General features: G+C 33.0%; 1 protein-coding gene across 1 annotated transcript; it reads right to left on the bottom strand.

Moving 5' to 3' along the window:
- Nucleotides 1–2,282: 2,282 nt before the first annotated feature.
- Aasdhppt (aminoadipate-semialdehyde dehydrogenase-phosphopantetheinyl transferase) lies at nucleotides 2,283–25,507 on the bottom strand. Its single transcript, XM_005329077.4, has 6 exons — nucleotides 25,238–25,507; nucleotides 23,441–23,666; nucleotides 10,064–10,185; nucleotides 9,329–9,490; nucleotides 6,140–6,211; nucleotides 2,283–4,197 (listed from the first exon to the last, which is right to left on the bottom strand). The coding sequence occupies exons 1-6, from the start codon at nucleotides 25,418–25,420 to the stop codon at nucleotides 4,033–4,035; spliced, it is 930 nt and encodes a 309-aa protein (XP_005329134.1). The 5' UTR covers nucleotides 25,421–25,507; the 3' UTR covers nucleotides 2,283–4,032.
- Nucleotides 25,508–25,515: the final 8 nt, after the last annotated feature.

Raw genomic sequence — 25,515 nt, 5'->3', positions numbered from 1 at the left:
GGCTTAAAGGGGAAAAGAATCACCAGTTAAGTAGGCTTCCTGCTCATGCAATACTACAAAAGCATAGAAAGGGCTTTAAAATACACTCAGTATCAATAGAAAACAGGGTATTTTCAGGACCACCAAGTTATAGGCTCCTACTCTTCTACTGCTGAGGGCTTCTAGGCCAGCAGGAGTGGTCATACACATAGCACAGGGACAGTCCTGAAGATGATCTTTAAGGAGTGTATTAGGCCAAGCATCAGATGCTACTCTTAGGTAGCTTTTTCCTTCTAATGATGGTTCCTTTTAAGTTTTTCCACTGAACAAATGATTCTAAAAAATCAAAGAATGGTGACTTAACTTTTAGGGGAAAAAAAATTCTCTTAAGCCATTTTTACTTAAAATGTAGCCAAGTTTGCATTCTCCTTACTATCTATATTGCTTTAACTCCAAAGTTTCTTTCAACAGATGTAGATAAATCAGGTACCCACTTGCTGTCTTGTGTCTCCTAAAGGTATATATTTCACTGTTTTTGTGGCAAAAGCTACAGAGATCCCCAGATTCCACTATCACTGTTCCACTATTGCTGGTTGTTAAATAATTTCCAGCACCCCTAAGGTAAATACAGTGATTGAACCTGGAGTGGTGGTGTGCACATCTCTTCAGTGACTTGGGAGACTGAGGCAGAAAGATTGCAAGTTCAAAGCCAGCCTCAGCACTTAATAATTTACTGAGGCCCTCTTTCAAAAATAAAAAATGACTGGGAAAGTGGTTCAGTGGCTGTGCAACCCTAGTTAAAAAAAAAAAAAAAAAAAGTGCTCCACTATGCAAAGGACATGATCTTTACTAAATTGCTCAATATTTCAGCACTTTAGTTTTCCCATCAGCAAAATGAACCAATCCCATAAGATTAAACAACCTAAGTATGAAACAGTTCCTGTGGAAGACAACTATTTAATATAATTAACTTGGACAAGACACTTAAGGAAGTCATTTGACATTATCTGATAAACAAGAATTTTATCCAAAGACCTTAGCCAATCCCAAATTCACACATACTATGATGGCATTATTTTCCTCCTAAAGATGAAGTTCATCATTAGCATTCTTCATGTTCTCTTTAAGTCTTTAATAATTGGAAATATCTGTGATCAGAGATATAGGTTCATACGTGTATGTCTAAACCTATTTGGTTCTCAAGTTTAGGTAGAAGCTGGGCATGGTGGCATACACCTATAATCCCTGCAAATTAGGGTGAGGCAGAAGGATCCCAAATTCAAGGTCAGTCTCTTCAATTTAGATCCTATCTCAAAAAGAAAAAAAAAAAAAGGCACTGGAAGGGGGACAGCGGAGAAGTGGCTAAAAATGTAGCTCAGTGGTAAAGCACCTCTGGGTTTTATCCCTCAATACCACAACCAAAAAAAAAAAAAAAAAAAAAAGAAAGAAAGAAAGAAAGATCTTGAGTTTCCCCAACCTCTACACCACTTTGCAGAAGCGGACTGCCCTTCCTCCCAACCTTAAAAAAATATATATCTCCCATGTCCCATCTGTTCTTAGGAAGCTACTTGAAGATACGCCCTGGCCAGAGGGGGAGGACATTTAAGATACAAGATCTAGGAAATAGGAAACAGAATCCAAAACAGAAGAAATAATTCTCAAGTTGACAGTAGAGACGATTTTAGAAGACAGCTGTACACCAGCCATAGAAGGCAGACAGTCCAGACTGGACACTGCAGACTGCTTCAGGAGTGATTTTACAAAATGAATGGACCTGAAAGAATGTTATTAGGTCTGAATATAATACAGAAGTTATTCATTTAGCTGGTTGAAGGCCAAGCAAAGCCAATTATTAATTCAAGGAAATGAAAATATAGTAATATAGTATATTATCACTTAGTAACCAGAGGTTACATAACCTAAATAAATGTAAATATATTCTAAGTGTAACCACAGTCAAAAAGGAAACTCTGGAATACAATTATGTTGAGAGCAGAAAGGGGGATAAGTAGAGAATGCATAATGTTGAGAAGAGAGAAGGGTTATATTAGGAAGCCAAGAAACAATGCCCTAAAACTGAAAAATCAAGTAAAAGTAATATAAGCATATTATCTGGAGATATAGTTGTAAGTTACAAAAAAGTCAAAAGTTGTAGTACTTTAGGAAAAAACTTACAGATTTGATTTCTCAAATCTGTAATTTTTCAAGTTGTACATGTACAACTTTGATTTAAAAAATAATAGGAAAATCAAATTTGAAAAACACAGAATCTAGCACTGTCAGGCTCATAAAAACTCCATAACGAGTATTAATATTTTTATTATCATAATGACAAGACAAATGGTTTTTCATATCACCATTACACTCATGCTAGGGATAACAATACTTTCTGTATTATAAATGCTACTTGATCTTTTTTAAACACATTACTTATTATGCTTGGAATAAATGAGCATGCTTAATAAAATAAAAAATATTATAAAACATTCCAAGATTTTTAATTAACAAAAGTACCTATTTTTATACAGTTTACATACCACTTTCAATGTTAGTAATAGAAACAATGAAATTATTTGATATTTAACAATAAGACTAACTTCCCAAGACATGCACTATAACCATATAATAGATTCTGTCATCAATATGATGGTCTTGGCATTTTAATATATTATGTTCACATTTTAAATTAAGTCCTATTAACTAAAATAAAAACAGATTGAAGACAATGAACAAGAGGATCATTTTAAAAAAGGAATACAAATAACCAGTAATGTTTATCAACCTCATTTGTAATGAAAGAAATACAAATTTTAAAAAATGACACAACATTCTTCAGGTATACTGACAAAGATTAAATACGGGGGGAGGGGGAGATAAAAGATAATACCTACAGTTGACCAGGGAGTATACAGATAGGCATGGTCACACATAACACTACTAAATAGAAGTGTAAATTGGATAGCTTTTCTGAAGAACAATATGCTAATACTTACCAAACCTCTAAAAATATTTAAGCCCTTTCAGTCAGTCACTCCAGTTCTAAAAACTTTCTTAAAAGACATAATTAAGCATGTGTCTCAAAATGTACTAGGGCATTCACTGCACCACTTACAGTAACATAATGCAGACAATCAAAATGCCTAACACATAAGAAAATAAGTACATTATGGCACATATTTCTTACGCCAGACAGTGGGGCTTCACCTCAATGCCATAATCCCAAACCTCCTGTAGCTTTTTCTTTCCCAACAGAATCTACTTCTAACAGAGGCAAAAAATGTCAGATGCTAGCTTTCTCTATGACCAAATCTGAGTTGATGGAAAATGAGAGGAAATAATTTGGAGGCTATTAGGAGAAATATTCCGCACCATAAAATAAATGTTACAGGAAAAATGGTCTTTCCTGCCTTGTAGATGCAATTTTAGGAAGATATAAAACTAGAAGTTATAGCATTATGCTGGGGAATGAGATGAGCCTAAGGCAAAATCAATAAATTGAGGGAAAAAAAAATTCTTAATGAAACCTCTTACATTTATTATATGTTATATAATAAATATCCTTGGTTACTTAAGCCATTTGGACAATGTTACCTCTAGACAAAAGCATCTTAACTGATATTAGTCATAGAACAAAGTACTTTAGAACCACTAAAAGTTTATGTAACAGAGGTATTGTAAACAGTTTAAAAAACTTACAAAACAGTGTGTTCCCATTTTAAAAAAAAGTTAACATGGATTCAATGGCCAAGAAAAGTCTGGAAAGAGAACTCAGGGTTTAAAGATGGGATCCTAATGTTTCCTTTTTCCATATTTTTTTCTACAATGAACATGTAAAATTCTTCCAGCCTTTTTCTATCAATTCAATGCAATTTCAGACAGGAAGAGGGAAACATATTGTACCAGAAATCTGCTTTTTGAATAGTAAAAGTTTTCAGTTTAAAAAAAAAAAAAAAAAAGTTTTTGTGAAATAAAACTTGATCAGGCATTGATTTTTTTTCCTGCGAATATGGAAGATTACAATTTTCATTTCCCTTTATTACGTAGGGAATCATATCATGACTTTGTACCATTTCGAATTGGAATTTCTTCTGTGAAGCAAAAACAGTCCCAAAATGAAGGATCTTCAGGTGTCATGGGAACAGCAGATGATATTAAATCATTAAAGGTAAGAATAGTAAACTGCCTCTGGGTTGGTATAGAATCATCTTGGGATGAAACCTAAAAGGAAAAAAATTAGATTTTAAAATATTTAATGTTTTTAATATTTAATATTTTAAAATAATTATATTACCTACTGTATAGTAATTATTACTGTATAGTAATCTTATGAACAATTTTATAATTATAAAAATAAGACCAAATTATATCTTCAGTAGATTACAGTATGACTGTAAAATTTTTAGAATATTTTTACTCCTTGTATTAGTACTGAAAATGTAGCAAGTTTAAAAAAGAGAAAACTTTTTTGTATTTAATGATAACCTGGTTGTTTAAAATTTCTTGAGCCCCGCATCCAGAAAGACTGATTCAGTAGACAGGAATTTAAAAGAATCTCAAAATCTGTAATTTTAGCAAGCAGAGTTAGGCCCAAGGCAAACTTTTGAAAGCTACTACTCTAGAGTGAGGATCTGGGATCTGATAAAACTGTTACTAAGTATACAGATGTAATGCTACTTTAGGAAATTACTATTCTGCAATACAGACTTTGTTCAGGACACAACCCAATATAGATCTTTGATGTTCTATACATTCTAGTACAGGTTAAGCATTTTTATTCTTAATTCAAAAAATTTTTAAAAAGCCAACATGCTACAAAATCTAAAACTGAGTGCCATTATGATACCACAAATGGAAAATTTCACATCTGACTCTCATGTGACAGGTCACAGCAATTACAGGTACTATATATATATATATATATATACATATATATATATGTATATATATATATATATAAATTACCTATAGGCTATGAGGTGTATATGAAACAAATGAATCATTATTTAGTATTTTAATATGTCTAAGTAAATATTCCAAAATTTTAAAAAAATCCCAAACACTTCTGATCTCAAGCCTTTCAGATAAGGGCTACTTAATCTGTATAAATAGCATTTGGGTTTTGTAAAGTATAGTATAATTATGTATAGCTGTGCTGTAATATGGTTTTGATTTTCAACTTTATAGATAGGGAAATTGAGGCTCCTAAAGATCAAATAATTTTCCCAAGCTTACCACACAGGTTACAATAGTAGACTTGTGTAGAACTTAGACTTTACATTATGCCACTGCTGGATAGGCTCTAACCAGGGAAATAAGGAAAAGTAGTACTGAATATGTAGATACTATAAAAATGATAAGGCTGTATAAAAACACGATACCCACAGGGAGTTATGAAGTTGAGAGTTGAGATCATTAGTAGGACAGGTAGCCTAGGTCAATAACAGGTATTAATTTTAACATGCTATCCTTAAAAAAAAATCTATGTAGAATTTTAACACTGATTAATCTATCAAAGGCATGGTCTATGTTCTGAGTTATTTTTCTAGAAGAGATGCTATACAGAAAATTGATTGTTCTACATTTTCTTATCCAGATTCATTAAAAATAATGGAATGCATATAGCTTTAATTATAACATTATCTTAAACAAATTACTTTGGCAGAACCACAACTAAGCTGCAGTTTTTAATCCTAATTTTTTCCCTCTCTCACTTACTAGGTAACAGCCTCAGAAATATATGTCTCACATGTTTGACACTGTAACTTTGGAATAATTTAGGATATTATTTTAAAAGGGGAGGAGGTTCAATTGCAAGATAATCCTATTACTTACCAACCTTCAATTCAGTACCCTTTTTATTCAATATGGCCCCAATTCATAAGGAAATAAATTTCTATTTATATGACCAAGATAATGATTATAGTGAATTTCTACAAAAATATGAATGCTATGATAATACTACCAACATTTTTTTCCCATAATATTTAAATATATTTGAAAATGAAGAAGCAGGTAACACACGCTTTCAAAAAGTTTCTGTGACACAGACTTACACATAATCTCAAACTTGATGTAAGGCATATTAACTATTTCCATTAAAAAGGTGGGAGGACAGATTAAACATTAATTCATACTTTGAAGAAAAAAAAAAAAATCTTACATCCTCGTGTCTAGATCCATTGGGTTTCCTAAGAGCTACTGCAACAAAATGGTGTTCATCTATTTTGCTTTCCTGAAAAAAAAAAGGGAAAGAGACACGGATTATAACATATGTAAATCTAGATAGTTTTGTTTACATTTTATGTATCCCATTCTTTTTATATACATAGATACACAAACACACATGTATTCCTCTAGGAATGAACTTATAGGCAAATGAGACCAAGTGTTGCATTCATTCATGTCCTCTTAGCCTTTGTCTTTTATAATAATAACATTTTAAATACAAACCCCATGGATTCCCACTTTAAAAGAATGTTGCAAATTTTTGGTTTTATGTTTCTTAATTAGATTTATACACTAGTTATCTGCCCTTTAGTATGGGTTGGGACTGTAGCTCATTGGCAAAGTGCTTGCCTACCATGTGTGAGGCACTGTGTTCAATCCTTAGCACCGCATAAAAATAAACAAATATAATACAGGCATTCTATCCATCTATAACCACCAATTTTTAAAAAAATAAATAATAATAATAATAAAAAAAGAAATCAAGTTGCAATGCTGGTTTGTAAGCAGTTAGTTATTTATACAATAGAGCCTATGGAAAACCAATGTGGAAATTTATAGGTAAGATTTAAAAAATAGGAAACTATCATCAGAAGTAATACTTGGAGACCTTTCACCTTTCATCTTCCTTCATATTTTCACACCTTAAAAAATCCAAATTAGCAAAAAATAAAAATTCAACAAGAATTAAATTAAGACAATATAATTAAAGAGGAAAAATAAATAAGACTTAAGAATGAGAAGACTCAGTAAATCAAACATCAAAAAATATGCTGGTTACAAAGCCTGCTTTTTCTTTGCAAAAAAACTAATTTGAATGTATAGATTTAAAAGTACCTAAGATTAATTTTCAGAAATTTAGCAAATGACACAGTTCTTATACAGATGGAATATTTTAATAAATAAACATCATGCTTAACATATATGTATGAAAGTTGGGCACAAAGACTGTTACTAATTGATGTATTATTTCTAACAGTATGAGATACTAACAGAAAATATCATTCTATCATGACCCCAAGGAAAAATATTTTCCATTAAACTAAGATATTTTAAGTTCACAATATTTACTTAAGTATTATAAAAAAATTACTCTATATACCAATAATAGCACATTATAATATACAGAAATGTTTTGGCTAGAATTACTTTGGGAAAACACTCCGGTCAGCAACTGTACTTCCTGTATGTAAGACAAATACCAGAGATAACTATGGGCAATAACCAGTTCTTATTCCACCTATTAGCTAAAATACCAAGATACCCTGCTCATTTTATCTATATAAGTTGTTACAAGCCAAAATTCAGTGAGATTAATTTCAAAATGAGGCTTCACCCTGTCTACTCAGACCTTATCAGTGCAATATAAATATAAAATATGACATATCAAAAGTAGAACAGCTGTATTATAACTGATGCCCCAGTTATCAAACTGTCATGTACCTCATTGTTACATGTGGAGTTCTAATAATGTTAGCTATTTATATACAATAAATATTAGAATGAAATTTATATGAGGTTAGGATATTTATACGAAATCCTTTCTGGTTGAGAAAGTGCCTTTAATAAATGTGCCTTTAATAAATGTAAGATGAAAAAAGAAAAAAAAATTTAAAGCAGCAAATTACCCTAGCCAGTATATTCAATGCTGTAGAACATAAGACTTAAGTTTAATTTTTAAGACTTTCTAAATTTCAAGAATTCTCTTGTCATTTTTTGTTTTTATATATATATATATATATATATATCATTCTATATATTTTTATATCTTTATATAGATATAGCATTCTATATCTCAAATTTACTAAATTTACTGTGAACACCAAAATCCTCCTAAAATTTCCACCAAAAGAAAATAAATCTTTTCAGGAAATAGTTTAACATTGGTTTAAAAGATTAATCTGCTTCAGTAAAATGATAGGTCATTTTCTTCATGTGCGTTCTCTTACAAAGTTAAAAAAAAAATTAGCTACAACTTAAAATATTCTCATTTTACCTTTATTCCCAAAGGTAAAAGGTTGAAAAACGTATCAATAAATTCTGACACATTTCTACTTGATAAGTCCTTCCTTTGCAAAAGAATATAACCTCATCATTTCAAACATTTTGTTGTTCATTTTCCTGTAGAATGTTTGATTTTTCCAGGTATAAAAATTCAATATATTTGAATAAGTGACCTGCCTTCAGAGAGCATTAAGAAATTAAAACAATTACATAGCTATAGATTATGAGGTAAAATGTGGTATATTGTAGGTAAACAAATATAAAATGTATAGTCTTAAAGAAGACTTAATTTTGTTAAAGAAGGCATTAAGGTCGGGGGAGTCATGGAATTGGTATTAGCAATCAGAAAAGAAAAGGGGAGGGGACATTCAAGGAATACCAGGTTATGATTTAGCTGTGATGACTAAAGAAGGTAGACAAAGCAAAAGTGTATTATCTTTTTAAAATACAGGATCCAAAGTAAAATTTACTCTTTAACTGACAGAATCCCTATCTATGAAGCAGTTTTTGATATAGATCTCTTTCTCAAAAATACTTTTGCCCTTGGAATTCTGATACTACTTTTATTTTATATCCTATCATTTTGGCCATTTTTTCCTAGTCTATGCCACATTCCACTTTTAAATATTAGTATTCTCAGAGTTCTGTCCCAGGTTTTTCTCTTTTCTAACTTAGATAATTTCATTGCTTCAACTTCAGTTCTCCTCTTCCTAGATTCAATTTATAGCTACTACTTAGGTAATGTCATAACTTCAACTTCATCCCATGGCTTCAAATACCCATATATAAATGATTATTGTTTGTTTGTTTTTTCTGGTCCCAGCCCTTCATTCTATTTGCCCACTTGACATTTTCACTTGGATGTCTCAGTGGCATCTCAAACTTAACATTTAATTTGTTTTTATAACATTCTATATCTCAATAGGTAGTCCTCTGAAGTCAAAGCACCGCTCACATCATCTTTGATACCTCCCTTCCTTAACCACTATATACATCAATCTGATATTACCACTCCATACGACACCTATCAAATTCTCTTGAGAAAATTCAAAAACACCTCCTATCTTATCCATTCATCAACAAACACTGGAGAACTAACCTCTGTATCTAAATTTCTTACCTCAAATGCCCATTCTTTTTCTTCCTCTCCATCCAGGAACAAACGTGTTTCTTTATAAACTTCGCCTATATCCAAGTTTAATGGAGATATATCAAATTCAAGCCGCTGCAATTCAAATCCCAGTCCAACACCAATAGCTTTTATGAAGCTTTCCTTCAGCGCCTAAGATACAGACAGGCATCCATTTCTTAAAAGAGTATTCAGAACATAAAACTTTCCATAGAATGTATAGGACCAGTACCATATGAATTTCTACCTCTGTACCATGTTATTGTATGCGATTTTAAAGAAAATTTTCCTTTCTAGTAGCATGGAAATAAATCATGCCTATAAACTTAAGCTAAATCACTACTCTGCATCCATTCCCTCTTGCATGAACTGTGACAACAACACTTTCACTGGTTTGTTACAAGAATTAACTTATTAAGAGCTTGAAATAGTATCTTCCAGCATGTAGTAAATATTATGGATTTGCTAAACAATAGTCATGCATATGAATTTCTTCAAGACAAAAACATTTTAAATGGTAATGGAATACAATGAATTTTTGTTTTAAAAGTACTTCTAAATTAGTGTTAAATTTTCTCAACATAAATCATCATGTAATACTATACGTGTTAAAATCCAAAGTTCTCAAGCAATCACACATTTACTTCCAAAGGACTTTTACTCCCATTTTTAGCGATAATAGAATCATTACAGATTTCTCTTTTCAAAGTTAGAAAAAATTTATACCCAATTCCTATAAAACATATCCAGCTGAGTCCATTCATCCTTAAAGCTTCTGATTGTTTCCCATTCTTTGTTGGTAAACTTTCTTTTCATAATATGAAAGAACTCTGGAATTGAACCTCGGCCTGTGAAGTAAGAAAATACAGAATTAAAAAATTAGCTGTTCTATTTAAAAAAAAAAAAAAAAAAAGCTGCTCAGTAGAGCAGCTAAAATCTGTTAAAGTCAGCACAGAAAAAGAACACTACAAGGCAACCCATCCAGTCACAGTAATCTTAAACTAAGTATCAGTCAATCAAATTGAGCTGGGAATTAAGAGAATAACATGTCATGTCAAGCAGAGCATAGCCTAGAAACTGAGGTGCAGTTAAGCAGGAATCAGTGAAATTGGAAATTATTAAATAATTAATAATAAAAACTACATGGCTGTACCAAAAGATGTTCCAAAAACTCAGATTTTTAGCATCTAGCTAAACAGGAGAAAAAAGGAATCAATTATTTTCTTGTAATTTGCTGTAAATCAGAAAAAAAAAAAACCTAAACATTGTTCTTTTAAGTCATTACTGTGATGAGAAAATTAATACACCCTTATTTCCTTCAAAATACCTGTTTTCTCAAAATGTTTTCTAATATGACTTCTTCAAATAAAAACAGATTTTCTTGTCTTTTTGGTACTGGGGATTGAACCCAGAGGTGCTTAACCTCTGAGTCATATCCCCAGCCCTTTTTATTTTTTATTGGGAGACAGGATCTCGCTAAGTTGCTGAGGACCTCACTAAATTGTTAATGCTGACTTTGAACTAGCAATCCCCCTGCCTCAGCCTGCTGAGCTGCTGGGGAGGTGTGTACCACCACACCCAGCAGGTTTTCTTTTCTTTTATAGATATAATGGTAAAATAAGTTCATATTAAAATCTGAAACATATCTTTAGCGCCCACACTCCAAAGAAAATATACTCCATAGCATTCTAAAAATCAGTGATAATTAAAGAACACAACTCAAAGGGCTTGCTTCCTACAACTAAGGGCTAAGGTAAAAACTCTTTGAAGGAAGTCCCTCCGCAAATGCTGTCAAAACAGAAATGTCTCCAAAATGTGACATTTCTGTTCCTGTTAACTACAAATCTTTTAAGTGATAGCTGCTACTATATTCTCCATGAGCATCTCTTATGGAAAGAATTATGTCTGGAAAAAAGATGTTGACTCCCCCTATTAATGCATTCCTGGCATATATATCACTAATGCATCCTTTAAGAATCCAACAATTAAATTCATTATTATTATTCACTGAAAACATATGAGTTCTAGACGCTGATAATAACATGATGAGTAATCATACCTTTCCCATAGTTAACTCAAGGGCAGAAAAATATTAAAATCCAGTTCTCTCACAAAACTCTAATTCCCACACTGCTCTCAATTAAAGAGTCAAAATAATTTGCTCATTTAGCCAGGAAGTGTTTCTGATTATCCTAAAATGATAAGTAGTACTTAGATAAGACAAAGATTCTTGTTCTTTTTCAAGCACTGAAATATTAAACTGTGAGTTTAACAGTTCTATCACAAGGGATTCTACCCTTTTAGGGCCTTGGATCATTCTTATAGTCTGATGATTACTTTTCAACACCTTATGGAGACAACTAGAAGCTCCTCAATAAAAACTGTTTTGATCAGGGCCACATCAATGGCACATGCTGGATCAACAAATAACATACTAAAGACTACCTTAAAGAAAAGAAAGCAAGCCTTCAAAATAACTGAAGTAATCTGATTTTTAAATACTGGGAGCACATAAATGATAAGTTGTTTCCTTTGAATGGTTTCTAGTATAAGTAATAACAATAGGAGAAATAGCTTAATTTGAATTTGGAAATTAACATTTATGTATTTTGAGTGGAACTATAGTTTTAATATAATTTGGTAGTTTTAATATAAAACTATAGTTTTAATATAATACGATCCAAAACTCCATAATTTAAAAAGATGTGTCCATTGTCATCTATAGTGTTATTTTGTTTGTTGGTTTCTCCAAGTTTTCATTTTATAACCTCTAAGAAACTGATTTCTAACTAAATGTGAAAAGGCAATGAAGGAAAAATTTAAATATATATGCTTATAAAAAAACGATTAACATAAAAGGCAATCTAGCACAATCACTAGGAAGCAATCACAGAACTCATTACTTAAAGCTAAAAAAGTAACCAACGACTGCATTTTCATATACTTTTGAGAGCATCTTATCTAATCCACAAGAAATTTGACAGCAACAGGAAAAGGTCATTTTGTGAATATTCAGCCAAAGCACAACAGCGCCACACTGTGGTATTACAGGGGAAATATGTAATTGGTGAAGTCTGTTAATCCCATAGCTTACTTAAGAAACTGGAATAAAAACAACCATTAGGAAATACCACTAGAAAAGTAAATTTGTCCCTTAATCTATTAGCAAAATTATCGGACAAAAGCTGACAAATCATCCTAATAATACTATCACACATTCATGGCTATTACAATTTTCTACTTAATCATCCTATTCAACATTTTTAAGAATTCAGAAAGGACATATATATGTAAGAAAGATGAACAAGTGGAAACCATAGAGGTACTACTACCAGTTATGTTCAGAAAACCTTGATCTTCCATCTGAGACCTTAATATTAAGCAGACAGTACTAGATATTAACTAAAATGTTCTGCAACATTAAGCAACTAAAAGTCCTTTTTGTTTTCTTTTTTTTGTGGGGGGTGTCCCAGGGATTGAACTCAGGGGTGTTCAAACACTGAGCCACATCCCCAGCCCTATTTTGTATTTTATTTAGACACAGGGTTTCACTGAGTTGCTTAGAACCTGGGTTTTGCTGAGGCTGGCTTTGAACTCATGATCCTCCTGCCTCAGTCTCCAGAGCCACCAGGATTACAGGCATATGCCACCATGCCCAGCTCTAAAAAGTTTATTTTAAACATAGTAATAACCTACAACAAATCATTCAGTCAATACCCTTGGCTACTATTGCAAGCCTATGACAAAAATTCCTGATAGTACCAGAATCTCGAATCTCCCCTACATCATTTTCTCAAAAATTAACTCATCAATATGTATGTATAAACAGCACCTCACTTAAAGCTCACCATTCTTCTTAAACCAGCAAGATGAGTGATATCCACTTGTGTTTGCTTATAGCAAAAATTTGTTATAGAGACTACATATGAGAAATTCTAATGAGTTTCATTTTTTAAAGTATGATTACATAGGAATTGGGATTCCTATGTAATAATACTTTATATTATTTATATCATATTACATGTAATCTGGGATTGTGGTTCAGTGGTAGAGCGCTTGTTTAGCACATATGAGGCATTGGGTTTGATTCTCAACACCACATAAAAATAAATAAAATAAAGGTATTATCCATCTACAACTAAAAAAAACATTTAAAAATATGATTACATAGTCTTGCTTCTATGAGAAGTGTCAAGTGTTCTAATATGTATACAATAATGCTTCACTTATTAGCTCACCTATCAAGTTTACTGAGATACAAAACCGAAAACAAAAACTGTGAGATGTGATTATACTTTCATAAATTCTATATAAAAAGCCTCTTGTATGTTATTGACAAAGGATCTTTAAGTTCTCATTATGTAAAGTACAGCAGAAAAAAGACTAGACTGCAATATGATATCCTTGACTTGAGACTAACACTAAGTAACAAACTTCAGTTGCTCTTCTGTGTATTTATTTGAATGTATATATATTAATATATACTGGTTGGCAAGAAACAGGCCAACAAAGCTAGAACTATGAGACTGGGAATATTACCCTTCAACAAAGGTCTTTCATAAGCAAGGAAGAGGGCCCAGGAAAAGCAGGTGGGACCACCCTAGGAGCCTACATACAAAGTAAGTAAGCTATTACTTTCAGTTCTTGAAACATAATGGAATTTATTTTCCCTCCTGAATTTCAAACTTGCTTGCAAACCATGATCCATCCCCCTTTTCTCAACTTCTCCATTTTGAAATTTTTTCTTATGCTTCTCCCACCATTGTATTTTAGATGACTTGTTTTCTGGTTTCACAGATTCACAGATGGAGATGAATTTTGACCCATGATGGATCATATCTAATTTGTATGATTCAGATTATGAGATCTTCAACTTTTTGAGTTGGTAAGTTAGATGAGATTTGGGATGTAGAGCTAATATGGGTTTGAGTTAAACCTAAGGGATGCTGGGAGGGGGTGAATTGATTTTGTATGTAGAATGGATATAAACTTGGGGTGGAATACGCACAGGATGAACTTTACTGGGTTGACAAGCATTTCCAAAACTTACATCCACTCAAAACTATAGAATGTGACTAGATTTGCAAAAAATTTCTGCAAATGTAATCAAATCAAGATGAGGTCATACTTGACTAAGATGAGACCTGAATCCAATGGCCGGTTACCCTAAAGGAAGACAAACTGATTATACAGAGAAGAAAAAAGGCTACATGAAGGTGGAGGCAGAAAATGGAATGAAGCACTAAAAACTAGGAAGAATCAAGGAAGGATTCTTTCCTGGAACCTATAGAGGGAGCATGGCTCTGTTGACAACCTGACTGATCTAAAGCCTTTCAGAATTGTTAATAATTTCTTATTGTTTTAAATCACTGAGTTTGTGGTACTGTGCTAGGTAGCTCTAGGAAACCAGTATACACATGTATACAATTTCAAGGATTAAGTAAACAGTCTTATGAGTTTAAGTGTAATCTCTCTGGAGTCAAATGTTCAAATATTTTCCATCATTTCTTTGTCATATTTATTTATTTATTATGTCTAAGGACAAAGAGTTGAATAGATTAAAGAATAAACATATAAACTACCTGGAAATACCAAGTACTTAATAAAGATAAGTTTTAAGGTTCTTGTGGTAGCTGTTATTGCTAAATGTATATAAATGTGTGTGCACACACAAACATATTCCCTTTTGTCAATTGTTTTATCAAGTCCTTTGTGCATTCACCAAATAAGACTTATTTGGTTTTCTCATCAAAACTTAAAAGCATATTAGATATTAATATCAACCTTTGTCTGTTATATTTGCCACAAATAGATCCCTGGGTTTGTAAAGTGTGATTTAATATGAAATCACATCAGTTGACTTGTGGTTTTTTTCTTATTCTTCTAAGCTAAAAAGGTCATCCCCTTTTCAGAAGTGTGATCAAATATACAATTCTTCTATGTTCTTATAATTGTTATTACAGCATAACTTTAATTAATTTTATTGTAAAGTGTGTGAGGCAGGCATCTATTTAATAGCTTCCTGATCATCTGAGCCATCAATACAAGCAGATGAACTACAATTTTTCTTTTTGTTGGCTTTGTAAATTACATCCAATACGATGATGTTTCCCAACATTATTATGCCTAACAATCAACTGGAAAAATCGTTTAGGTATAGAGTTCTTACTTGTACTCTAATAAAATTCTGGCTAGGTAGATCTAGGACACTTTGAAGGAAGCTGCATTTTCAATACACATCTTACCTGATTTTGATATACCAACAATCTTATAAATATAATTATATGGTCCTATTACTATTATGGAAGAGAAATCTGAGACTATTATTATTCGGAGACTAGTAGGGCTAATTCCAACCCCTGCCCCCACAACTTAATCCTGATACTATTCTCTATACTATTTCTTCTTTTTTTCGGAGGGGGAGGTGTAAAACATACATAATTCTGCCCATTTTTTAAGTATATAGTTCAGTAGCATTTAGTGCTTTGACAATGCTGTGGAATAATTAACACCACTTATCTCCAGAACTTTTTATTCTTTGATCTGAAACTTCACCTAATCTCAAATTTTTTCCAGTTTTCAATAAAAAAAATTTCATTTTTATTTCTTATCCATTTAATCTGCTATCTTCTTCAAAAATATGCATTTTCATATGCTGAAATCTCTGTTTAACCCTCTTTATTTCCTAATTCATTTCCTTTTAATTCTGGAAATGTTTCCCAGGTCTGTCATATCTAAACAGATTCTATTTTCACCAATAACTTTTTATTGGAAGATAAAAGATTTTGCAGAGGAAAGGTTGTAGTTTTTGCTTGAATTTAGTAATGAAGACTGATTTCCTTCTAAAATTTAAAAAAAAAAAAGTTCATGGTGCTTTTATGGGAGACAAAAAGACATTTCTTTTAAAGTACTTTGGTCTCTGAAATTTCTTCTTCTACCTTTCTGAGTTTTAAAAAGTTATTTTAGGGCATGTGTTTTTAAGAAATAGGATATTACTATATTTTTGTGATAAGATTTTGTAAATTAACAATACATATTATAATTCCCTTCAGATTAACAGACCTTCCCCCCCACTGGAAACTTAACTCAGGGGCTCTTTACCACTTAGCTACATCATCAACCCCTTTTATTTTTTATTTTCAGACAGCATCTTGCTTACGTCATATAGGGTCTTGCTAAGTTGCTGAGGCCAGCCTCAAACTTACTTGTAATTCTCCTACCTCAGTTTCCTGAGTAACTGGGGTTACAAGTGTGCATCAACATACTAGCCTAATTCATTATTTTACATAATAGTCTGTGAAATTCATGTCGCACGATTTGCTTAACCAATTTCTATTAATAGCCTTCAGATATTATTCTCATATACAAATATCATTATGTATATAGCCCGATGCAGTTTTCTATTTTTTGGTTAGAGTATCAGAAACAAATACTAAATCAAAAGGCTTATGTATTTTTTTATATTTATTTTTTAGTGATAGGTAATCTTTCTTTATTTTTATTTATTTTATTTTATTTTTATTTTTCTTTATTTTTTATTTTTTTTTATTTTTATTCTTTATTTTTTTATTTATTTTTATTTTTTATTTTTATTTTTTTTTATTTTTTATTCTTTATTTTTTTTTATTTTTTATTTTATTTTTATTTTTCTTTATTTTATTTTATGTGTTGCTGAGGATCAAACCCAGGGCCTCATGCATGCTAGGCAGGTGCTCTACCTCTGAGCCATAACTCCAGCCTTGCATTTTTAACTAATATTTTTCCAAAAAAGCTGTACCAATTTTTATTTCTTCCATATATATATGACTATTCTTTACCAACATCCTCCACTGTACCAGGTATTTTCTCCATAGTTTGCAAATCTTATTAGTACCTCATTCTTACTCTTCATTACTTTATTTTGTCCTAAAATTGTAACTTTTTTAACATTTAATCTTTAATTCCTCCAAAATTTGTGTACACAGTATTATATTTGGATGGTTTAACCAATTTTACTAGCATCATTTAATAATCCTTTATCCACTAAATTAAAATATTATGCATATATAACAGGCTCTTTTTTTCCTTAACTCTCCTAGTTGTCTATTATTTTGCTAATACCCTACTCTTTTGTTTACAAGCCTACTATAAGATTTGTAAAAAATGGTAAGGCAAGGTCCCTATCATTGTATTTCTCGTATTGTTAGATATTAGATCTTTTGCAAGAACTTTATATTTATTTAAATTCAGTTTCACAGAATTTTTCATAATTTCATATTTCCAAATCCTTAAATAGGTATCAGTAAAATCTCAGATTGAGAGGTCATGTACTATAGAATGCAGGTTGAACATATGGACTTCTACTTTTTAGCTAAGTCACCTAAGTCTACCTCTAAGCCACACTCCCAGCCCTGTAAACTTTAATATTATTTAATGCTAAATCTGTAGATTTGATATTCTGAATGTGTGCTATGTAATAGACACTATGCCAGGCACTAAGTATACTGTAGTGAAAATGACAAAACAAGCACGATTTCTGAAGTCATCTAATGAGCAAGATAATAATGAAATAATTAAGTGTCTGAGTCTTTTTTATAAAATAATAATAACAGTATAATGCCCTGGACTTAAGGTAAAGAAATTATACATATAAGACATTTAACAAAGTATCATACTCAATAAATACTAGTTCAACACACAATTCCTATGGACAGTAGAAAAGATTCACCCCCGTAACCTAGGGTGGGCAAAACATGCAAGTAGAAACTTGATTTTCCAATAAGGAATTCAGAATACAAAGAGAATGTGACTCTTTACAAATCCTAAGTCTAACCTTTAAAAAAAAAAGAGTTTTAACTAAACATATCCTGTAAAATGCAAGTTTGGAAGACTGTACATCATCCTAGAAAAAAAAATGATGATGGAATCTGTTATAGTAGCAGCAAAGTTGAAAACTGAATCTGAGAGGAATACAAATGGACAAAGGAAAAAGCTAAACAGACTGGTAAGGAAGAAGTCTCAAAGGAAGAACCATTTTTATCATAACTTACCAATAAGAGTAGTTTATATTCTAACAAAAATCTAACATAGCATGAACACTCTTTCATTTTGATTATATAACCCCCCTTTCATTTCCAAATAACATCAGGAATATTTTCAGAGAAATTAAGGAGAGAGGGACCCTAAAGTCTTTTCAACCATTTGTACATTTAATAAATATATTTGATATTTTGAATGGGTGCTATGTGCTAGACACTATGCCATGCCAGGCACTAAGCATACTGTAGTGAAAATGACAAAATAAGCACAATTTCTGAAGTCATCTAATGAGCAAGATAATAATAAAATAATTGTCATAATTATAAATGAAAAAGGTCTACAAAGGAAAAAAGATGAAGTGTCAAGAAAGTCCTTTCTGAGGAGAAATACTGGCTACGTCTCATTCCTCAAATCTCAAGTGTCAAGAAAAGAGTAGGGAGAATACAGGCAGAGGAACCAGTTCTTTTGAAATGACCCCAAAATAGGAAAAAATTTACAACATTGAAATTAAAAAAAGAGACTGGTGTGGTCAGAAAATTGTCATCAAAAAGAGCAGATGAAAACTATAGAAAGGTCTGCAAATGAAGAGACAGATGAAAACAAGAAAAGAGAGTCATGTTAAAGAGCTTGGATTTTATCCTATAGGCAATGAGGATCAACTTCAAAGAATTTTAAGAAAATTGATGAACGTATTTCAAATGTCTGTTTTATTCCACAGCAAGACTTTAGTGACTGGGTGAGGATGAAAGTGAAAAGGGAAAAACCAATTAGGAAATTATTTAAATAGAGCAGTGGACAGGGTATCACACAAAAGGACAAGAAATAGGCTCTATCACCTTCCCACTTATCATATAATACCAATACTTAATTATTCTTGCTGCAATTAAATTTATACTTATTATTTAACAGCTGCTCTAGACACAATTCCATAGGACCGTCACCTCAACTTCACTTTTTTTTTTTTGGCTCAGGGGATTGAACCCTGGGCCTTGTGCATGTGAGGCAAACACCCTACCAACTGAGCTATATCCCTATCCTCCCACAGGACCATCATTTCAAATTACTGAAGTTAAAATTAGTACCGTATCCCAAAATATTTTTGTTATTTTGTCCAGTCAACTAGTAATCTGCAAAGTTTATTAAAAAACAAAAACATGAACATATAAACACAGGGAAAATAATTCTAGTTTGTTTTACAAATTTAAATAATAAATTTTATACTATAATCTTGCCTTACTTTGTAAATATGGTAATAAAACTATACAAATCATAAAAGTCTACTTACTTTAAACTTAAATTACTAATACCTTTAATGGTAGGGTTAAGTTACAAAACAAAGGAAAAACCTGACAAGGAAGATATCATTCTTCTCAGAGTTAAAATGTACTGAGGGGCTGGGGTTGTGGCTCAGTGGTAGAGCACTCACCTAGCATGTGTGAGGCACTGGGTTCAATCCACAGCACCACATAAATATAAATAAATAAAGGTATTACATCCATCTACAACTAAAAAAAAGTATTAAAAAAAAATGTACCTCACTGGCAACTATATATGCTAGGGTGCCCGATCTCCTATAAACCATCATCTCTGGACATTATTTACTGATTGGATATTTACTGAGTATTCAGTGAGTACTAGTTACCTTTGTTATCAAGCTGCTTGTTACCTCCTTCATTAAGGAGAGAATAAAGTTGGTTACAGTAACCTCCGTAATAGTGTGCATACCTAGAAGGAAGAAATTCAGAATTTCCTAGATCTGTCATTATATCCTCTCCAGCTCTACCAGGGCAGCAATGGCAGAATCAGGAGATGGATGGGAAAGAGCCACAAATAGCAGAAATGTTTAATGGGATAAGAAAAAAGACTCCTAAATTCCTTTAGGAGGCTTACCTTCAGACACAGAAGGGTGTTAACAGAACTAGAACTTTCAATATACTAATAATGCTTCCCCTGCCAAAAGTTGACTGTCTCTTCTTGATAGTTGACAGTCTAGTAACAATGTCCAGTACAAAGTATAGTACTTCCCTTGTTGCTATCCTAAGTTTTTCTTTCATCACTTATCAAGACTCTTAAGAACATCTCTTGATCAATTCCCTCATTCTGATAAATAGAGCAATTGAAATGAATCTCCACTGAAGCAAACCCCTATCTACTTCCATCCCTCTTTAAGAAATCATGCTGAATCCATTTCTACTTCAGAAACTAGTGGCATAGTAATAACATTAGTGACAACTGGAAAATCTCTCTTCCCCTTTGTCTCTGGACATAGCAGCTTTTTGACAATGAAATAATCTTAAGAAAAACAAATAAAATAATAAAAATAATAATGAATAATAATCTTAAGGAATAGGTCAACATATTGTTATTAGTCAAGATCAATCAAAAAAGCTACAAGGGAACGAAAGGTCAAACGAAACATTAATTGGAAACTGAATCTCCAATTTCTGTTCAACTATCTTCCAATCATCTATTAAAAGCTTGAATTAGTAATTCTTTATTTATCCAGTATTGACCATAAGCCAATCCTGCATATCAAGTCAATTAGTAATAAAATCTGTTTCTTATAGGCATCATTTCCTGGCAGATACATCATCTCGCTGGGCCAATCACCACTGTGTAGTTTTGCAAAACGCATTCTAAAGATTAAGGGCCTCTCCACTAATTTCTGATGTTAAGAAAAGCTCATGTAAGGACAGTTCAAAGCTATAAAAACATATGGTCTTATCCCCATTATTACTCTGAATCCTCTACAGCAGTGGTCCCTTAATAATGAACTTTCTATGCCTCTGAATACCTCAGAACTATGTAAGTGGATTTTTGCTCTTGTGGGACTGGATTGGTTATGTCAACAAGAGCAGGATGTTTTGAAGTAAGGGTGCTTCTGTTTTCTTCTTTTCACATGCACCCTTCCACTTTCCACCATGAATTCAAATCGCACCAGCACAAGGCCCTTGCCAGTGGCTTCTCTTATTCTTGGGTTTCCCAAGCTTTAGAACCATGAGTCAAAATAAACCTCTTTTTTAATAAACCATCTGGTCTCAGGTATTCTGTAAGAGCAACAGAAATCAAACTAAGACACTGAGAAAAACAGATATGTCCACATTCATACAAAATGTAATTACCAATTTGAGAAGGTTTATCCCTTACGTTTCATCATGGAATCTATGTCAAGATCCTGTTTCATAATCACTAATAGAGCCACCTGAGATTTATAAGCAGGAGAGAGTCCTGTTGGGCAATTCCAAGATAAAGATAATCAAAGCAAAAGTGAGATGAAATTCACAATCATACTCTGAAGCTGAAATTACAGCACCACAGTGCTTATTTATTCATATCACAAATATTTATTGAGCACTATTATGTACTAGGCAAGGTATTAAGAAGATATGATAGTGATCAAACTCTGTTATAGTTAATAAGGTTTTGGCTCTCATGTAGCTTAAAAGCACCAAAGGAAAGAAACTCTATCATCCTGATGAATAATTATAATAGGACAAAGAAAACATATTTTATGACTGCCTATAACAAAAGAACTTGTTTGAGAGTGAAAGTTCATAAACGTTTCCTTAAAGGTAAGGTTAAATCTAACCAGTAAATAAGAGTAATCTATGCAGAAATGGGGGTAAGGAATAAGGTTAATATAAGCCTTCTAGATAAAGAGAACCACATAAACAAAGATCCTAAGGTGGAGATAGTACGTAGATTAGGCAGTTGTACAAATATGAAATTACGAAGTTGTGAGTTCTCCTATCAGTAGTTTTCTTCTTTTTTTTTTTTTTAAAGAGAGAGTGAGAGAGGGGGACAGAGAGAGAGAGAGAGAGATAGAGAGAGAGAGAGAGAGTTTTAACATTTATTTATTTTTTTTTTCTTAGTTCTCGGCGGACACAACATCTTTGTTGGTATGTGGTGCTGCTGAGGATCGAACCCGGGCCGCACGCATGCTAGGCGAGCGCGCTACCGCTTGAGCCACATCCCCAGCCCAGTAGTTTTCTTCTTAACCTATTATCTTCTAATGAAAATAATAGTATGTTTATCATAGGACAGTTGAGAGAATTCAGAGAATATATGTAAAGAACTTAGTGAAATGCTGCCTCACATAGTAACTACTCACTTAATATCAATGATGCTAATGATTATAGAGTAGTAGCTGAGAACTTGCACACAGTACATATTAAAAGTGCCTGAGGCTGAGCATGCCTTAATGCCAGCTGCTCAAGAGGCTGTCAGGAGGATCATGAGTTCAAAGTCAGCCTCAGCAATTTAGCAAGGCCCTAAGCAACTCAGTGAAACCCTGTCTCTAAATAAAAAAGCTAGTATGGGGCTCAGTAGTTAAGTGCCCCTGGATTCAATCCCCAGTACCAAAAAAAGAAGAAATTTTTTTTAAAAAAGTGCCTGAGTTTACTCAACCCCAGTTTACTCAGCAGCTCCTAAAGCTACTGATAACAACTTTTTAAGGCAATATACAAGAAACAAATATTTCAATAGGGCCTACTCATCATTTTTACTTATATAAATGTGCCAAACATGGGCTGGGGATGTGGCTCAAGCGGTAGAGGCGTGCGCACTGCCCGGGTTCGATCCTCAGCACCACATACAAAGATGATGTGTCCGCCGAAAACTAAAAATAAATATTAAAAAAAAATTCTTTCTCTCTTTAAAAAAATAAAATAAAAAATAAATGTGCTAAACAAAGAATTGTATTTATATATAACACAAATATGTCATCTCCATCTAAGAACTACAATATTTTACCACTGAGACTATTCTTTTAAATAACTGATGAACTCTGAAAAATGCTTAGGTGAAACAGTTGATGTATAATTCAAAAAGAAAATAATTTCACTTTGCTTCTAAGCAAAGTATTACATGGATCCCCAGTAATGGAGAATGTATGCTTTTAGTAGAAGTTTGTTAACATAAAAGGAAATACATCCTTTTCATGTATATACTCTCTCTTCGCATATTAGATCCATTTTTTCCTAAACTTAAATATCTGATACATTTCCCGGACTGCTGGATTACTAAACAATTAAGAGCTGAGACATCAAAATACTTAACTTCTATACCACAAAAATACAACATTACCTGGAAAACTAGTCTTCATTATATCAATTCCAACTTGTAGCTCAGGTTCAGCAGCAAGCACTGCATAGTCCCCTTGATGAGAGATGTTAAAGTTGAAATTAGGGTAAGGATTCAATGAGTCCTTTGCAAGGACTGGTTTTCCTTTTGCAGTTCTTTGCAAACGGATATGATTCCAAGGGATATTCAATTTCTCTGCAACTAATTTCCTTATCATCAGACGACCAGCCTGTTAAGTACATAAAACATTTGATATGTATTGATGTCTTCTAAACATTAGGCATAAAATATACATTTTTGTGGCTTCTGAAATTTTCAAGTTTTGGAAGTATATAAATATTAAAATATGATGCACTGCTATCAAGTAATTATTACGTACATAGAAGAATACCATTTTGCTTAGCAATTTCTTCCCTAACCCCACAAGCAACATTAACAGCAGGTATCAATCCAGACTTCTCTTTAAGTATTTAAATATATGTACTTCTACATGTTTTTGCTAACTCTTGCTATATAAACACATATGAAATCATACTATGCAGTATTCTACAACTTACTAACTTTTTAAGTACTGGGGATTATTTCATGTCTATCCATATCAGTCCAGTATGTAGCATACTTCATAGTATTGAGGTTCCATAGAGTATTGGGCATTCCCCTATTACTGAACATGTTAGGTTATTATGAGTATTGTAGATTTGCTGTTATAAAATTCCAAACCAAGCAACCCTCCTCTATCTACATTCGTACATATATGCAAGTATTTCCAGATTCTATGCATTGATCATTCAGCTTCAAAAATCAGTAAGGCATAACCTATCTTGTTCCAGTCTCACACTTCCTTTATTAAGACAAACACACACACACACACACACACACACACACGAGTATGACAAGGTTTAAAATATTTTTTAAAACTCCTTCAGGACTTTTTCCTTCATCAATTTCAACACTGACTGCAGGACTTTCAAATTCACTTCCAGTTTCTTACAAATTATTACAAAATATTCACCAATTTGCCCTCATAAAAGTATCAACTAACTGGCCCATATTTCAGTGTTTAAATATTGAGACATTTTCAAGAAACGAATGTCTATGAAGTGATGGTAATTAAAGGTTGCTTAAACTATGCTACACAGTAATTTATTTTGAAATCTAATTTGCCATATTTTGCTATAAAAATACAAACATAATACATCTATTACAAATACTGTTCCCCAAGATTGCATCCTCCCTGGACTTCGGTTTCATTGATAACGGACAACTGGCCTAGGCCTCTTACGGTCCCATGGTACGCAAGGATACAAACAAGCTAAGTCGTATTGTCAATACTTTCTGAGCATGTGCAAGATGCCCCTGGGACACTGGTGGGCTATGTAAAAGGCAGATTAGCATGGCCTATGAATCCAGCAAAGAAAAAAAAATACAATTTGCTACCACGTAAAAGATTCATACAAAAACAATTCACTACAGTTAAAAAAAAAAACCCCACTATTACTCTGTAGGTTTTCCCTACACTTATTTTATGATTTGGTGGGGGTTTCTATTTTCAATTGCATGGAGGAGGAGCTAATTTTTACAGCGATCGAGGCCTCCCAGGAGGTTACAAAGACTTTAGAGACCAGGCCGAGAGCCTGACCGAGACTCCGCAGCGCCAACCACTCTTACCCAGGGCGGTCCACAAGTGTTCTAGAGCTCAAAGATCCACATTACGGAGGGAGGATGGTCTCCACAGCCCAAGCCAACCCACCTCCCCCAACATCTGCTTTCTTGGCTTTAAATACCAAAGACCTGTACTACCATGGCTGCCTTAGCATCCCGGGCAAAGACGAACTGGCCAATGCGCTCCTTCTCCTCGGGCTGGATCGATCGCACCGCCAGCAGCCATTCTGCACGGCTCGGCAGCCAAGTGCCACAGGAAAAGGCCCAACGCACGCCCTCCATGGATGGCACCAAGCAGAACCGTTTGGCTGGGAAAACCATACACTGAACACGGGTATCACCGCCACCTCAGGCCTGATGGCGCGGACGCTAGCGTGGCCACACCCCCTCCTTCTCGGCGTCTGTGCGTAGAAGGC

The sequence above is a fragment of the Ictidomys tridecemlineatus genome, chromosome 4 (assembly GCF_052094955.1).
Source record: "Ictidomys tridecemlineatus isolate mIctTri1 chromosome 4, mIctTri1.hap1, whole genome shotgun sequence".
NCBI classification, from domain to species: Eukaryota; Metazoa; Chordata; class Mammalia; order Rodentia; family Sciuridae; genus Ictidomys; species Ictidomys tridecemlineatus.
Note: the sequence above shows the minus strand (reverse complement) of the source record. Positions and strands in the feature narration are given on the sequence as shown.

Coding starts and splice junctions, on each gene's coding strand:
- Aasdhppt (XM_005329077.4), bottom strand. CDS start 25,420: ATGGTTTTCCCAGCCAAACGGTTCTGCTTGGTGCCATCCATGGAGGGC. Junction 9,491..10,063: donor ATATGTTTTATAGGAATTGG/GTATAAATTTTT, acceptor TCTGTATCTTAG/GCGCTGAAGGAAAGCTTCAT. Junction 4,198..6,139: donor ATGGATCTAGACACGAGGAT/GTAAGATTTTTT, acceptor TTTTCCTTTTAG/GTTTCATCCCAAGATGATTC.